Here is a 16,836-nt window from a genome sequence, read left to right on the forward strand (position 1 = left end):
TGGCCTATTTAGGTAATTGTCCATTTTTTGTCTTTTTTAATACTTTTAATTACTCGAGGAATACATGTATATATCCTCCTTTATAAAAAGTAAAACATTATCAATAAAGCTAAAGTTTCTGTAATATATCTTCATTGAACATATGACTTTTTAAAAGATATAAATGGTATATTTTTCATGTTTTTGGAAATTGCTTTTTTTAATAAGCAATGTTTTGAGAGCTATGTAATGTTAATATGTACAGGCCTAGTGCTTTCTTTAAAAATTTTTTTTCTTATTGAGGTATCATTCACATACCAGATGATTCACCCTTTTAAAGTATACAGTTCAATAGTTTTAGTATGTTCATCATGTTTTACAGTTATTCTACTGTCCAATTCCAGAACATTTTTATCACCCCAACAAGAAACCCCATAGTCCCTAGCAGTTATTCTCCACCCTCCTCCCTGCCTACTCCTGGCAACCATTAATCTCCTTTCTGTCTGTATGGATTTGTCTGTTCTGGATATTATACAATATGTGGTATGTTGTGTCTGGCTTCTTTCCCTTAGCATGTTTTCAAGGTTCATTGATGTTGTGGCATGTATCAGTATTTCATTGCTGTTTATGGCTGAATAATATTCCATTGTTTAGCTATTCATCAATTGATGGTCATTTGGATTGTTTCTACTTGTTGGCTATTAAGAGTAAGGCTGCTATGAACATGTGTATAAGTTTTTGTGTAGACATATGTTTTGAATTTTCTATGGTATATACTTAGGAGTGGAATTGCTGGGTCATACGGCAACTCTGTGTTTAGTTTTTACAGAATTGCCAAACTTTTTCACAGCAGCTGTACCATTTTACAATCCAGCCATCAATGTATGAAGGTTCCAGTTTCTTCACATCCTCTTTATTACCTACCTGTCTTTTTTTATTCATGGTAGATGAGAAGTGATATCTCATTGTGGTTTTGATTTGTGTTTACCTGATGATTAATGATGTTGAGCATTTTTTCATGTGCTGATTGGCTGTTTATATATCTTCTTTGGAGAAATGTCTGATTAAATCCTTTGTCCATTTTAAAATTGGGTTGTCTTTTTATTATTGAGTTGAAGAGGTTTTTTTTAATATATTCTGGATATTGGACCCTTATTCAGATACATGATTTGCAGATATTTTCTCTTAGTCTGCGGGAAGCTCTTTCCTTTTAAATGTTGTTATAGTAGGTATCAGCAAACTTTTACTGTAAAAGGTCAAATAGTAAATACTTTAGGCTTTGTGGGCTGTATGATCTCTATTCTGCTCTGCTGCTAAAGAGCAAAATGTATTATATGTATTATAAAGTGCAGAATTTACTAAAAGGACCAATATATGCTAGTCTTTAGTTTTCTTTTGCCCATTTAAAAAAAAAAACTTGTCAAATATGAATAGTCTACCTACTTTTATTTAAGGTAGAGCTTTTAGTTTTTATTTTTATGTATATAATACTTTTTGAGGACTTATGTGTCTTTGATGTTGGAGTTAAACTTTTCTGCAGTAGTTTGGAGATTTTATGTTAGACCCTGAAATGTGTTCAGAATCAAAAGGAATTTTCATTTAAACAAATCTCCCAAAAAGGTTTTTACTAAGACAGTCTTTATTGTCTTTGTCATATTATACAAGCATGTTTACTGGATGCAGTATTTATATAAAGGAATATAGAATATTTTTTAGTAGTCATTTAAAGGAAAGAGGTTTATTTATCTCCTGGTAAATTATCAAAATTAGATTTTTGCTCCTAGTTTTTAGAAGTAAAGAAATATGCATTATGAGGCTTGTTTTTTTCTTTTTCTTTTTCTTCCTGAAAAGCATTTTGTTAAATAAAATTGAATCCTTGAACTTGGGTATATGTTAAACATGTTTCAGTGTAAAATTGTATTGCAGATATTTAAGTTGGATTTAATCAACCTTTCAACAGTAAGCAAAGAGGGGTGTGACTTATTGGTATGTAATCTCTTTCCCCTTGACCTAATTTCCTTAGGGAAATATTCTGTTCTTGTGTTCTTAGGCCAGATTTTCCTGTCACACAGACTGAACTAGATCATAGTCTGCTTTGCCCTTTAATCCTTGCCTTGTTTTCCCTCAGTAACAATTGTAAACTGGTGTTTCATTATAAAGGCATTGACTTATCTTTCCCATTGATGGGAAATGGTGATTATGTATTTGGGCTTATGATAATCGCAGGTACTTGGAATAGTGTGATCTTTTTCTTCAGGTAAGTAAGCATTTATAGGTGATCAGTAAGTAGAAATCATGGATGAACCCTTTTGTACTTTAAAATTTGCTGCTAGAATTTATCCAGATTGTATTTTTAATTGGCCTTCTGTTAAAAATGAAACATAAGAATTGAATTGATTGTACCAATAATGAAATTTATTTCTTAAATGTCAAATTGTCTATTTTTTTCATTTAGAATATTTTGGGAAGATTTAGGTGTGCTTGCCAGTGCAGTCTTCCTTATATTCTATGGATAGGTATTTATATTTATAATTTTCTCAAAGGAGAGAACTTCCCATAGTTTTTTGGGGTTTTTTTTATTCTTTTTCTCTGCAGTTCTACCTTTCTAGTTGGATTACAGAAAGATAACACAAAAATGTATTACTTAGACATACCAGCTTTGTGTCTATTATCTGTATCTATATGGGATTCTCTACCATGCTCCTTTCTGAGGTCCCTGATTACCATTAGTAGGATTAGGCTTGGAGAAGGTTAGAGTATATGTCTATGTATGTCCATTTGTCTACATCCTATAGCCATGTTTAAAAAAGAGAGAGGAAAAGGGCCAGCCCGTGGCTCACTTGGGATAGTGTGCTTGCTGATGACACCAAGGCCATGCGTTCAATCCCTATATAAGGATGGCCGGTTAGCTCACTTCAGAGAGCGTGGTGCTGACAACACCAAGTCAAGGGTTAAGATCCCCTTACAGGCCATCTTTTAAAAAAAAAAATCAAAATTTCCAGGTGCATTATCATATTAACAACTAAATAAAATAAAATAAAAAAAGAAAAAAATAATAAATCACTTTTGCTTTAATACAGGATATTATATAGCTGATGTATTGGAATTGAGAAACCCTTTTTATTCTCACTTTTTTTTTTTTTTTTATCTTTTTGTCTTTTTTCCGTGTCCGGCAACGGATCGCAACCCTCAGTGTTGCCCCCGTACCGGACCGGGGACCGGTGACGGGATCGCAAGCCTCGGCGTTGCTCCCGCGCCTCGCTCAGCCAGTGAGCGGGAGCCGGTCTGTACGTGGGATCCGAACCCTCGGACGGGAGCGCCGCCGCGCTTCCCAAGCGGCGCACTATCCAGTGCGCCACCGGGCCGGCCCTTTATTCTCACTTTTAATTGCTCTCGTGTTGCTTTCAAAAGCTGTATGATTAAATCAAATCAGTATGACTGAGAAAGTTGTTATTTAGTTAGTTTTTTAGTGATTTTGGTCAGAGAAATAAGAATCAATGGAATAGTTAAAGATGAAATTAAAAAGGTAGGAAATAATTTTATGTATTTACCAACTTTTAAAAATGCTCATAGGTTTGGGAGAACCTAAAGAATATACCTGTTTACAGTTTTAGGATTAAAAAAGATTTTAATTCTTTCAACTTTTGTGTATTTTTGAAATTTTTAATAATAAAATATTGGAAAAATAGATTAATCTACTTATACTTTTTTTTTCACAGTTTGTTCATTTAGGTATTTCCATAAAATAAGGTGATTATTCTCAAAGTGGCTTTTCAAATTATCTCTAGTGAATGGAAGTTGAAAGAAAATCAGTCTTTTCTCTTAATGAAGTATATCACAAAATGAAAAATCCTAGTGGAAATGAACAGAAGGTAGTTTCCTGAACTCATGTATTTTTGCAGTATACATATTGTATAAACTGGTTGTTTGTGTAGCTAGTGAAGTGAACTGCAAGCTACTTTCTGTTAAGTGCATAGCTTGCATTTACAGTCTTTAAAGTTTAACATTGTTTGATTTTTTTTTCCCTCTCCTGATCTCTGTTTTTTTTTTACAGCATCCACGCGTTTTGTCAAGTGTGAAAAATGTCATCATTTTTTTGTTGTGCTATCTGAAGCAGACTCAAAGAAAAGCATAATTAAAGAACCAGAATCAGCAGCAGAAGCTGTAAAATTGGCATTCCAGCAGAAACCACCTCCTCCCCCCAAGAAGGTATAAGTCTTAGCTCAGTCTTCTAAGCATTTTATTTTGAAAACATTCCATTTTTTCCCTCTCCCTGGTTTATACTGAATCCTAATGTTAGTGTCTAAACAAGTATTATAAGTTCTTAATATGGACTATATCTGGCTAGATTGTTACTGATATTTGATACTTCAAATTTAGGTATGGATTCCTTTGCTTTTTCCCGTATTATGATTATTATATTCAGTAATAATGAAATTAAAATGGTGTTAATACCAAGTTAATCTGAAATAATATCCTTACAATAGAGCAGCTATTGATTTATTTTTGTTAGTTTGGGCCCCTAAATAACATTAGCCTGCAGTTATCCCCCTTAAATTCGTCTGTTTTATGATAAAACAGCCTTCAGTCTAACAATATAAGCACGTAATTTTTCCACAGCCAGTGTTCCAGGACTGTCTTGTATAGTACCGTGGCTTTTGTGGCATGAGCTCTTTCCTGGGCTCTCAGGCAGAGTGTGATTTGGTCCTGTCTACCATCAATTCCACTAGGTACTTGGTGTACACTTTTTGAGAACAGGAAGCCCTTGTGCCCTGGCCATGTGCTCTGTTCTGGCTGCATCTCAGATGTTTGCACACTTAGATTATTTATCACCCTCTGCCTCAGTGTATCTTTCTTCTTCTACAGTGTTTAGATACCAGTGCATTGGTCTCTACCTCCAAATGTGCTGTGACAGCTTTAATAATTCATGGGTATAATTTGTGAGGAATGAAGATTTAAAAAACTATAATAAAATGTATATGGTCAACAACTAAACAGTTTGTCATACAAAAATGGATGATGTAATTGAAAATACAGCTTTTAAGCTTTATACTACTAATTTGTGTAGACTTTAGGCATCTGAATCAAAGTTCTAGAATGTAAGCAATTGAACTATGTTCAGAAGTTGGTGAATATTAACAGTTCATTTCTGTTCACTAAAAGCTTAAGGAATTTATTTACTCCAGGTTCTAACCTGTTGGCAATATCCAAGTGTAGAATAGAGCTTTAGTTTCCATTAAGATTAAAGCTTTCAGATTGTCATTTAGATAATCGAGTAGCTTTGAAGTTAATATCTGAGAAAAAGCTAAATATTTGTGAGTATTAAAACACATAGATACTGCTAGTATAATGGCTTTTTATTATATAATGCCTATTTCTGAAAAGGGTAGTTCTATAATATATTATCTTTGTGAAGAATATTGTTCATATGATTGAGAAAGGTGTAGAAAAGATTTATTTTAATGATTTACATTAATGATGATACCTTTAGACCCATGGTGGCATGTGTAGGTATTCCAAGTAATTTTAATACTAACTTTAAAAAAAAAAATTAGGATTGACAATGTTGTTTATAGAATATGGAATACTTTTTTTAATTTGGTTTTTTACTTTACCTATATAAAACCTAAATAAAGCCTCTATAAAGTCAAGTGACTTAGGAACCATGTGAATATTTATAGAGTAGAAACTAGCATAGCACTAGTAGCGTACAGTGATACTTCATTAAACTAGAGAACACATGAATTGTTTTTCTTCATTTAGGATTTAGTGCCTCTGAATCATTACTGCATAATGTGTCGTGCCCTTGGCATTTTAATTTTAATGAAAGTCTTTGTTCATATGTAAAACTGTAAGCAAATATGCTAGGTATATAACTTTTTAAAGTGTGTGGTTTTATGATAACTCATAGTAAATTATTCATACCTAATAGTAGTAAATTATTCATACCTAATCATTTTTCAGATTTATAACTACCTCGACAAGTATGTTGTTGGCCAGTCGTTTGCTAAGAAAGTGCTTTCGGTTGCTGTGTACAATCATTATAAGAGAATATATAATAATATCCCAGCTAATCTGAGACAGCAAGCAGAGGTTGAGAAGCAGACATCATTAACACCTAGAGGTTAGTGTTTTTATAATTGACCAAAACAGAGATTACTATGCTTAGAAGTAATCTTTATTTGTAACTCCTTGCTTTCATCTTAAAATGCTTTTAGTATAGTGCAGCATTTTTCAAAGTGCAAGTCGGTTCCCATCAGTGGGATATGAAATTATTTTGGTAGGTTGCCAACAGCATTTCTTAAAAAAAATTTAATAGGTGTGACTAGAAAATACCAGAATGCATTATCTTGTACTTAAGTAATGTTTTTTTAAAACTTTCATTTTTGGTTGTATGTGCATGGGCTCTGAGTTACAAAGTAAAATGTATTTCTTATTGAGAGTCTCAGTAAAAAAATCTTTGAAAGCCACTGGGACAGATTGAGACATTGTCTTTGAATTATATACTTCACCACAACTATTTCCCGATGAAACAGATCATTGGGATGCTCGGTACCACTCTGAGTTCTTCTCTTTTGGGTTCAGAACACAGAATTTCATTTGCCTAAGTCAGAGATATGTGGAGATGATAATTGTTAATGTGACATATCCAGCATTCTTTTCTTCTTTGGGCCCCAGGAACAGAGTGCAAGGTTAGGGCATATTTGTAAGTGATTCAATGTGCAGTTGCTATTAATAATGGATTCTAATATATTAATATACCCTGTGATCTCATGAGATCACACGGTATATTAATAGAATGTGTTATATTAATAGAATGATTTTATAAAAAACAACTATGAATAGAGTAAAATGTAAATACTTAAGTTTTTATTTTGTTGGCGAGAGCCCTGATTTGGGATATAGGCCTACAATCCATTATTTTAGATTCTTTAGTCATCACTGTACAATTTGAGAGAGTTCTCCTAAATAGTTAAATTTATAAAGCTATATTATCTTTTGATTACCTTTAGTAGCTACTAACTATATAAATGATTTCAATGAAGACACTTTTTCATTTGTTGAACTTACTGCAAAGTAGTTATGTGGTGTATCAGTTATTTATTTTTAGAAAGTGTAAGTCATAAGTAATGGAAGTCTTGGAACCTTCATTTTTATAAGGTCCAAATAGCACTGTCTAGTCATGGAGCAAAATTTTTTTTGGTTCTTTCAGTCAGTAAATCAATATTTAAGCTGTTCTAGGTACGGGAAGAGCAGATAATTACGATATTTATAGTATGAGGGGTTTTAACTCTTTTGAAGACTTAAATTATTATTCTTTTGTCTTAAAATAGATGCTAATTTTGTATTTGACAAATGTTAATATGAGCAACTGAACAGCCATCATTAAGCATGTTTTTTTAAAAAAGTGTATGTATGTATAGAAAGAATGTAGCATATAGATTCTTTCATAGCATAAAAAGCTGAAAAAATGTTAATGAACACACCGTTTAAATATATCTGGAAATGGGCAGGAAGTAGGATACTAGTTGTTTGTTCTCCCAAACTAAATAAGTACATAATATTTTCATGTTGCCATTTTCATCCTTTTTCTTAGAGTTAGAAATACGAAGACGGGAAGATGAGTACAGATTTACAAGTAAGTCACCTCTCCTAAGGGCCTGCTCTGTAGTCATTCTTCCTTTTGAGATTTACTTCAGTGAAGTGTCTCATCAGTAGTAATGGTAGCCATGTATTTGCTTGTATTAACAAGAAAGAAGTATATTATCTTAATGTGTTTATTATATGTTGTATCAGTCCATTTATGTTGCTTATGACAAAATACTGAAACTGGGTGATTTATAAAGAAAAATTACATTTATTGCTTACAGTTTCTGAGGCTGGGAAGTCCAAAGTCCATCTGGTGGTGGTGACAGTGACTCAGGGGTCTCACATTGCAAGATAGTGGAAGCAGAGAGAGCAGGGAGAGAGAGAAAGACAGACTCTCCTCTTCTTTTAAAGCCCTCAGAACCACACGCCTGACCTACATTTTTAATCCATTCACTAATGCATGGTCCTACAATCCAATCACTTTTTCAAGGCTCCACCTCTCAATTACCAGAATAGGATTTCCCACTCTCTTAACTGTCACAGTGGGGGCCAAGTTTCTAATACATAAAACTTAGGGGATACAATTCAAGCTTCAGTGAGTTTTAGGGGGATATTATTCAATCCACCATATGTATATGTGTGTGAAACTTTTGAATAGTTATTTTCATAACTAATTTGCGTAGTTTGTATATGTTGGGTTATTTCATATATTTGATTTTATCTTTTCTGTTGTGATACTTCTTTTAAAGCATAACTTGGAGAAATCATATATAGTTTTCCTCTATAAACATAGACATATTAACAGGAGTTGTATTTTTTTTAATCTGTAGTTTGCTATTTTATGTCTTTTTTTTTTTTTTTGGATCACACTACAATAAGAGCTTGCCTACTTTTAGGTGACAGGAACTTTGGGGGAGGCAGATTATCTCTTGGCTATTCTTTGCCAGAAACCACAGTTCCTTTTCTGGTATTTATGAAACTTTTCATAGTCTTGCAAATTATGAATAAGCCCCAGTTCATTGTTTCCAGCCTTGGATTGCCCCTATAAGCATCAAATGGTTCAGTGGAGGTATGGAAGGACCTGATAATACCAAGGAGAGTGGCTATTCTGATGTTTCGTACCCATTGTGAATTATTCACTAATCATGAACCCTCAAGTGTAGCACAATTTAATTAAATTCAAGTGTTTATTGAATAGAATAACCCTTTACCATGTTTGAAGATACTGTAGTTTGAAAGCGACAGCTAGATGGAATAGGACCATAGTAATAGGTAGGTCTGCTGTGGTGAGCTATTATTCTATCTACTGGTTTGATTAAAATAATAATGCACTGGGAAATATTAATAATCCTAACGCATTTCTTAGAAAAAAACTAAAAATAAATCCAGAAAATATAAACAAGTTTGATAGTATGATCACAGGTACGTCAAATGCTGAGAACTAGGAATAGTCTGGATATTTACAAATCTAAATAATCTTTTTTTTTTTTTGTCTTTTGTCTTTTTCCGTGTCCGGCAACAGATCGCAACCCTCAGTGTTGCCCCCGTACCGGACTGGGGACCGGCAACGGGATCGCAACCCTCGGCGTTGCTCCCGCGCCTCGCTCAACCAGTGAGCGGGAACCGGTCTGTATGTGGGATCCGAACCCTCGGGCGGGAGCACCGCCGTGCTTCCCAAGCGTCGCACTATCCAGTGTGCCACCGGGCCGGCCCCAAAATCTAAATAATCTTTAAAGACTATTTGGATTCCTTCCCTCAGCCAAGAGAAAGTGAGAATAAAGATTCATTTTTATTCTGATAAACTGATAGTTTACCAGCAATATCAACCCATATAGTTAAGTGTTGTCTCTCTAATAAAGGAATCCTAGAAAGATCCAGTTGAAATCCAATAAAATCAGAGATTTACATAGGGCCAGGGATAGTGAGGTTTACCATATTTAGTTTTTCTGGTAGATTCACAGAATCATTTTTAGATGTGGAAGAGACTGTAGAGGTCATATGTCTCAGTATTATCATGTTAAAGCACTTGTAGGAAAATTAAGTGACTTACCATGGTCCTATAACCACACAGCTACAAAACTGAGACTAGAACCCAAGTTCCCTAATTCATATTTTTTTTCCTTTCTCTACAGCCCTGCTTGTTTTCATTTGTGTTGGAAAAAATAAAATAATGGTATATCTCTGTTTATCTTTCAAAGTGCCTCTGAATCAATTACATTTTATTCTTACACCTTTCAACCATGTGTTTGAAATTGATGGGACAGGTATTGCCATTTTATAGATTAGGAAACAGAAACTCAGTTTATATCTCTTGCTCAAGATCATATAGCTATTTACAGACAAAGGAAGGTACAAAACTAAAGCTTTCTGATGCCTACCTAGCACTGTTCTTCTATTATAGTGCTTTCCCTTGTGTGAAGGAGCATTCTTACACTTTACATAAATAAGGAGGGTAAAAAGAATCCATTTCCTTTGTTTGAGGTTCCTTGTGTAATCATTGTGTGTTGTACATTTGTCAATAGATAATTTGAGATTTTCTTTTTTTAGGTGGGACAGAATGTCAAAATATAAATTTTTCTGAATGGGTCCTTGGTTTTAGATATTGGATTTTATGCAGCATTTTTTTTTTTCAAGTAAATTCAAATGAAGCTCTAGTAATTCCTTTGGCATTTTTTCAGAATTGCTTCAAATTGCTGGAATTAGCCCACATGGTAATGCCTTAGGAGCATCAATGCAGCAACAGGTAAATCAGCAAATACCTCAGGAAAAACGAGGAGGTGAAGTATTGGATTCTGCTCATGATGACATAAAACTTGAAAAAAGTAATATTTTGCTGCTTGGACCAACTGGGTCAGGTAAATTATCTTCCTGAGAAAATTTACTACTTACTTTAAAAAATAGAATATAAACGATTCTGTAACTGTATCTTGTGATTGAGGTATTCTGGCTCTTGAGAAGAAAATCTAAGGCCAGTCTTCTCGGTACATTATCAGTGTTCATGCATGGGCTTCAAGCTGAATTTGAGGCATTGGTGTTGCCCTTTATGCCAGTCCCTAACATCTTAATGGGAATAACAAAATAAATAACATACAACTCAATCTGAATAATAGTAGAGAAAAGATATAATAGTTAACAACTTTTTATTACATACTACTCAAATTTATTTTTCATTTTTGTAGAAAAAATTGTGTGGCAATGCGTTTTTAATAAACTTTTAGTTACTGTTTCTATTTGTAGGTAAAACCCTGCTGGCACAAACTCTGGCTAAATGCCTTGATGTCCCTTTCGCTATCTGTGACTGTACAACTTTGACTCAGGCTGGATATGTAGGTGAAGATATTGAATCTGTCATTGCCAAACTACTCCAAGATGCCAATTATAATGTAGAGAAAGCACAACAAGGTATGTTTTCAGCATAGCTTGTCTGTCCCCAGATTTAGTATATTGGGGAAGCAGTCTAATATTAAGAGGTAATATAATTTTTACTTTGAGTTAAGGACTAAAATTCTGTAAGTAATTATATGAAAGTACCTATGTTACATACTATTTAGTACACTGGTTAAGACCCACAAAGTTTGCTCTGCCTTTTTGTCACTAAGATGACTGCTAGGGTGAAAACAGCCTAAATTACTATTCTGTTAGGTTCTTAGTACTATTGCTTTTCTTGTTCTAATTCTCCTCCAGACCCCTCGTGCTGGGGTTAGGGCAGGGGTGAGGTGGGGGCAAGGGCAGAGAGTGTAGGATGAGTCTAGAAACATATTAGCCCATTGACCTATAAGATATCATAGATGCTGCATTTCTCCTTTATCCATCTATCAGAGCTTGATAGCTTCCTGTCCAAATTCCTTTAAGACAAGAATAAGGTGGGAAAAAGAGTAAGCTAAAGTTTCACAGTACTGTATATACCTTCTGCTTCTGTTCTATACTCTAGCTCACATCCCATAATAACTTGAGTACATTAGTGGGGTAGATAACTATTGTCAAAGAGATTTGGTTATCATACCCAGATAACACTCTCTAAAATAAATTACAAAACAGTTGCACAAAATGATGAATGGGAGAGATAGCAGTGTATTTTTATATCAAGCCATTGCATATGTTAAGTATGAAAGATTGAATAAGCTTGCTCTCTAGCTACCTAGTCTTTTAAAGCTGAGGCTGTCTTGTGTATATCTTTTTCATATTATAAATAGAATCCTCCTTAAATTATAGGAATTGTCTTTCTGGATGAAGTAGATAAGATTGGCAGTGTGCCAGGCATTCATCAATTACGGGATGTAGGTGGAGAAGGCGTTCAGCAAGTAAGCAGTTGAATATTTTGTTCAAGCCCACTAAAAGGAAGGGAATACATCAGCCTCCCAAATATTGTACGTTTGGTTTCACATTCAATTAGACTGTTTTATTTCTCTCACCCCAGACTCCATATACCATTTTAAAGTAGTTCAGATTCTAAAAGAAAGTTATTGTTGATGATTTTAGTAACAATTTACCCTTCTTAGGAAATTAAAAATATTTTGAAGAAAACACAATATTTAATTTTTGTTTTTGTTCTTTAAAGGACCAGTTAATCATTTCTAGAAGATTCTTGAAGAAAGTTCTGGTTTTAACTAGACACAAATGAAATATGTACATGTTGCTTATTTCTTCCATTTAGAAGATAGGTATAAAATAGTGTTTAATTCCTTGCAGAGTCATAATTGAAGTCACAATGATCTATTGGCCAACTTGACCTTTTAGTGGTAATTGACTGACATAAACTAAAGGGTGAGGAAAATTGCTTCAGTTCTTATGACAGAGACAGGGAGAGGTAGAATCACACTTATAAAAATGTGCTGGATAATTGTTTTATAAAGCTACCTCAAAATATAGGTATTCTCAAAGTTTAATACTAGGCATAGAATAGAATTTTAATTTATGTAAAGTACAAATCTTTAACTATTTTAAAATTTTGAATGTTCTCACCATGTTTGAGTACCATTTTGTAGAGTCATAATTCTGTCTTTTATGTCAGAGTTATGTGCTTACTATCAAAAACAACCTCTTAGGTTAACTCCTGAATTTTAATACATCAGGAGTCCTGTAACCATTTCAAATAAATTTTTTATTTTGGAGTGGGTGATCTGAACCTGTGACCTTTGTGTTATAAGTCCATGCTCTAACCAACTAAGCTAACTGGCAAGCCCAAATTTATGAATTATTAATAATAAGTGGATTATATTTTCACATTAGTTGTAGAAATGAAGGAATTTTTATTAGTTATGCTCATTGACCATAACCACATATTATTTTCCCCATTGAATCCCATTATTTAAGGTATAATAAATAAAGCACTTATATGATGATGCTATAAATCATTTATTGTTTATTTAGGGCTTATTAAAACTACTAGAAGGCACGATAGTCAACGTTCCAGAAAAGAATTCCCGAAAGCTCCGTGGAGAAACAGTGCAAGTTGATACAACAAACATCCTGTTCGTTGCATCGGGTGCTTTCAATGGTTTAGACAGAATCATCAGCAGGAGGAAAAATGAAAAGGTAAGTTTTTCTGAGGGGTTACTAGAAGGATAGAGAGCATTGAAAGTTACAGGATGGACACTAAGTTTCTATTCTCATATCTCTGGCTACCAGTCATGGATTTTTTTTTTTTTTTTTTTTTTTTTTTTTTGTTTTATAAAGCTACCTCAAAATATAGGTATTCTCAAAGTTTAATACTAGGCATAGAATAGAATTTTAATTTATGTAAAGTACAAATCTTTAACTATTTTAAAATTTTGAATGTTCTCACCATGTTTGAGTACCATTTTGTAGAGTCATAATTCTGTCTTTTATGTCAGAGTTATGTGCTTACTATCAAAAACAACCTCTTAGGTTAACTCCTGAATTTTAATACATCAGGAGTCCTGTAACCATTTCAAATAAATTTTTTATTTTGGAGTGGGTGATCTGAACCTGTGACCTTTGTGTTATAAGTCCATGCTCTAACCAACTAAGCTAACTGGCAAGCCCAAATTTATGAATTATTAATAATAAGTGGATTATATTTTCACATTAGTTGTAGAAATGAAGGAATTTTTATTAGTTATGCTCATTGACCATAACCACATATTATTTTCCCCATTGAATCCCATTATTTAAGGTATAATAAATAAAGCACTTATATGATGATGCTATAAATCATTTATTGTTTATTTAGGGCTTATTAAAACTACTAGAAGGCACGATAGTCAACGTTCCAGAAAAGAATTCCCGAAAGCTCCGTGGAGAAACAGTGCAAGTTGATACAACAAACATCCTGTTCGTTGCATCGGGTGCTTTCAATGGTTTAGACAGAATCATCAGCAGGAGGAAAAATGAAAAGGTAAGTTTTTCTGAGGGGTTACTAGAAGGATAGAGAGCATTGAAAGTTACAGGATGGACACTAAGTTTCTATTCTCATATCTCTGGCTACCAGTCATGGATTTTTTTTTTTTTTTTTTTTTTTTTTGTCGTTTTTGAGACCGGCGCACCGTGCTCAGCCAGTGAGCGCTGTGAGCGCACCAGTCATCCCTATATAGGATCCAAACCTGCAGCGGGAGCGCTCCTGCGCTCCCAGCGCCGCACTCTCCCGAGTGCGCCACGGGCTCGGCCCCAGTCATGGATTTTTAAGAGGTTAGGTTTTCTAGAGCATATCAGAAATATCATCCTACTTTTTTTTTTTTTTTTCAGACTAACGAATTGGAAGATTTCTAAATATCACCTGTGTATGGACATTTTTAAAGTGTAACTTGTTGAATTCAAATTTATATTTTATCTAAGGAGGTTTTTTTTTTTTTTTTCTCTAATTATTTGAGGTAGCTACTGTATCAGTAAAATTTCTATTCATTCCTCCTGCCCAATTCTCTGGAGCCCAATAAACAGCTTATCTCCATTGCCCCTACCTATAGTCTATCACAGATCACTACTGACATTTGTAAATGGAGGGAAGCATTTTGGGGGGAAAGTGCTGTGATCCCACTTAGTTTTATAGATGTTTCTTAAACATTCTTATAAGCCCTACTTTTAACTGAGACTGGGACTTGTTTCTTCAAATCCTCAAGGTACTTGCCCAATACCTATCTGTTGATTGATTACAATAAAATGTAATGCCAACATAGTGGCAAGAAGTCCAGAACACACCTGTATTTTCCATGTTTTTGTGTTTTACATAATAGCTAGCCACAAATGATCACTTTTTTATTATTCAGCATTCTACCTAAATGAGTATATCATAGATCAGCTGTTTGCTATATTGCTTGCTCTAAGTCTCCTTGGCCTTGAATGTACTGGTTTAAGTAGTAGTTTAGTAGTAGTAAAAAAAAAAAATTGTGCTGCTGATGGTATGGTTGCCCATGGTAGTTCCTTTGTATAGCCTAGATGAGAAAACACTTTTACAAATATTGAGCTACTTAATGTTGTTACTCTTCAGTACCACGCCTCATTCATCATGGATAGGGTTAGATTTTTATTTTTCTGCTAATTTATGTAGAATTTCAATAGCAAGAAAAACATAAATTAACTAGGTATGAAAACTACTTGTTTTTCTTGCTATTGAAATTCTGCATAAATTAGCCTAACAAATTAGAAAAATTATTTCTTTTTTCATATGTGTATGAGAGAGATAAGCTTGTATTTGAAATTCTGTAACCAAAGGCAGGGACCATGTTCTGATATTTATCAAAAGAATTAAAGCGAGAAGCATGTAGAACAGAACAGTTAAAAGTAGTGTCAGAAAAATAATCAAACATGTATGTAAAAGGAAGGTTTAGGTGATAGTTCTGACTTATTAGGAATGAAGTCACTCCTTTTAGCTATGAACTTCTTAGTGAAAAATAGGGGGAAATCATGTGCTCTAGTTATTACCTGAAAAAGGAAGCATATGAGGTCTTTGGGAGAGAAAAAATTAAAAAAGGAGTTTGTCACATAGATCTTTATGAGAAGGAGACCAAGACAGAAGAGACTCTTCAAGAGTGATTTTATAGAGGATTAAAAACATTCACATGGCTATTAGTTTTATGAACACCCTTTGAAAGCTAAGGGTACAATATTAAATAACAGACCTATATTTCAACCGAATGAAACTGCTTACAGTCCTAAGTTTTATTCCTCTCGCCTTAAGCCCTCCCCTACCTCAGTCCAGTTGGTAAATACCCATTCATCTTTTAAAACTCAAACTGTTAAATGATTAGTCAGTTCCTCGAGGAAGGCTTTCTTGGTCACCTCTTTCCCCAATACATGGATCTTTTCTTTCTTTCCACTACCACAGTGCCCTGTACAGTCATCTATCATTGTACCTATGATACTTTAATACCCTCCTTTGTTCTTCCTCTAAATAAGTCCCTTTATAGGTTAAGGGCTGTCTTCAAGCTTATATCCCGAGTGTTTTATAATAATGCTTAATAAATGTTGAGATATATATATATATATATATATATATAAAATGCATATATATATATATTTATTACTATATATGCTTACATATATATAATAAATATTTAATAAATGTTTAAATTATTGAATGAAAGGTATTTTGCTTTCTGATGTACACAGCTTAGAGAATCAGAAGAATAGTCTCTTACTTCATTCATACTGCTATAACAAAATACCATAGACAGGGTGGCTTACAGACAAAAATTTATTTCTCACAGTTCTGGAAGCTGGAAAGTCCAAGATCACGGCACTAGCAGATTCAGTTTCTGGTGAGGGCCTGCTTCCTCATAGACAGCTGTCTTCTCACTGTAACCTTACATGGCAGAAAGGCGAGGGATCTCTCTGGGGTCTCTTTATAAGGGCACTAATGCCATTTATGGGTACTCCACCCTTATGACCTAATCACCTCCCAAAAGCACCACCTCCCAATACTATCATCTTGGGGATTAGGATTTCAACATATGAATTTGGGGGACATAAACATTTGGTTCATTGCAAACAGATTTTTAGCTTAGGTAATGTTCTCACATATCATGTCCTTCTCTTGTACTTTTGACAAAAGCTGTATGACATGTGAAAATTAAACTTTCTGATAGTTGCCTGGAGTACAGCTCTTTTATGTTGACTGAAGCAAGTTCCATATATCTTTAGATACCCAGCCTTGTTCAGCAAAGTTAGCATTCTTGTTTGATGTCATCTTTATATGTTCTTTATAAGATTGAAATTATTCTAATTCATAGATTGATGTGTGCTGCTCCAAATCATTTTAGTACAATATTTAGCAGTGACTTAAGACACTTGTGGATAATTTTCTTATAAGGC

At 33.9% G+C, this 16,836-nt stretch overlaps 1 protein-coding gene across 2 annotated transcripts in view; it reads left to right on the forward strand.

Annotated features, from left to right (window-relative positions):
- CLPX (caseinolytic mitochondrial matrix peptidase chaperone subunit) overlaps window positions 1-16,836 on the forward strand; it is a 35,364-nt gene that overhangs the window by 11,593 nt on the left and 6,935 nt on the right. For both annotated transcript variants that reach the window (XM_008585289.1, XM_008585290.1), the window contains exons 4-10: window positions 4,034-4,188; window positions 5,944-6,103; window positions 7,577-7,618; window positions 10,248-10,424; window positions 10,807-10,971; window positions 11,782-11,870; window positions 12,940-13,104. In XM_008585289.1, coding sequence (XP_008583511.1) covers window positions 4,034-4,188; window positions 5,944-6,103; window positions 7,577-7,618; window positions 10,248-10,424; window positions 10,807-10,971; window positions 11,782-11,870; window positions 12,940-13,104 — 953 coding nt within the window. The remainder of the gene's footprint in view (window positions 1-4,033; window positions 4,189-5,943; window positions 6,104-7,576; window positions 7,619-10,247; window positions 10,425-10,806; window positions 10,972-11,781; window positions 11,871-12,939; window positions 13,105-16,836) is intronic.

The sequence above is a fragment of the Galeopterus variegatus genome, unplaced genomic scaffold, assembly GCF_000696425.1.
Source record: "Galeopterus variegatus unplaced genomic scaffold, G_variegatus-3.0.2 Scaffold3512, whole genome shotgun sequence".
NCBI lineage: Eukaryota > Metazoa > Chordata > Mammalia > Dermoptera > Cynocephalidae > Galeopterus > Galeopterus variegatus.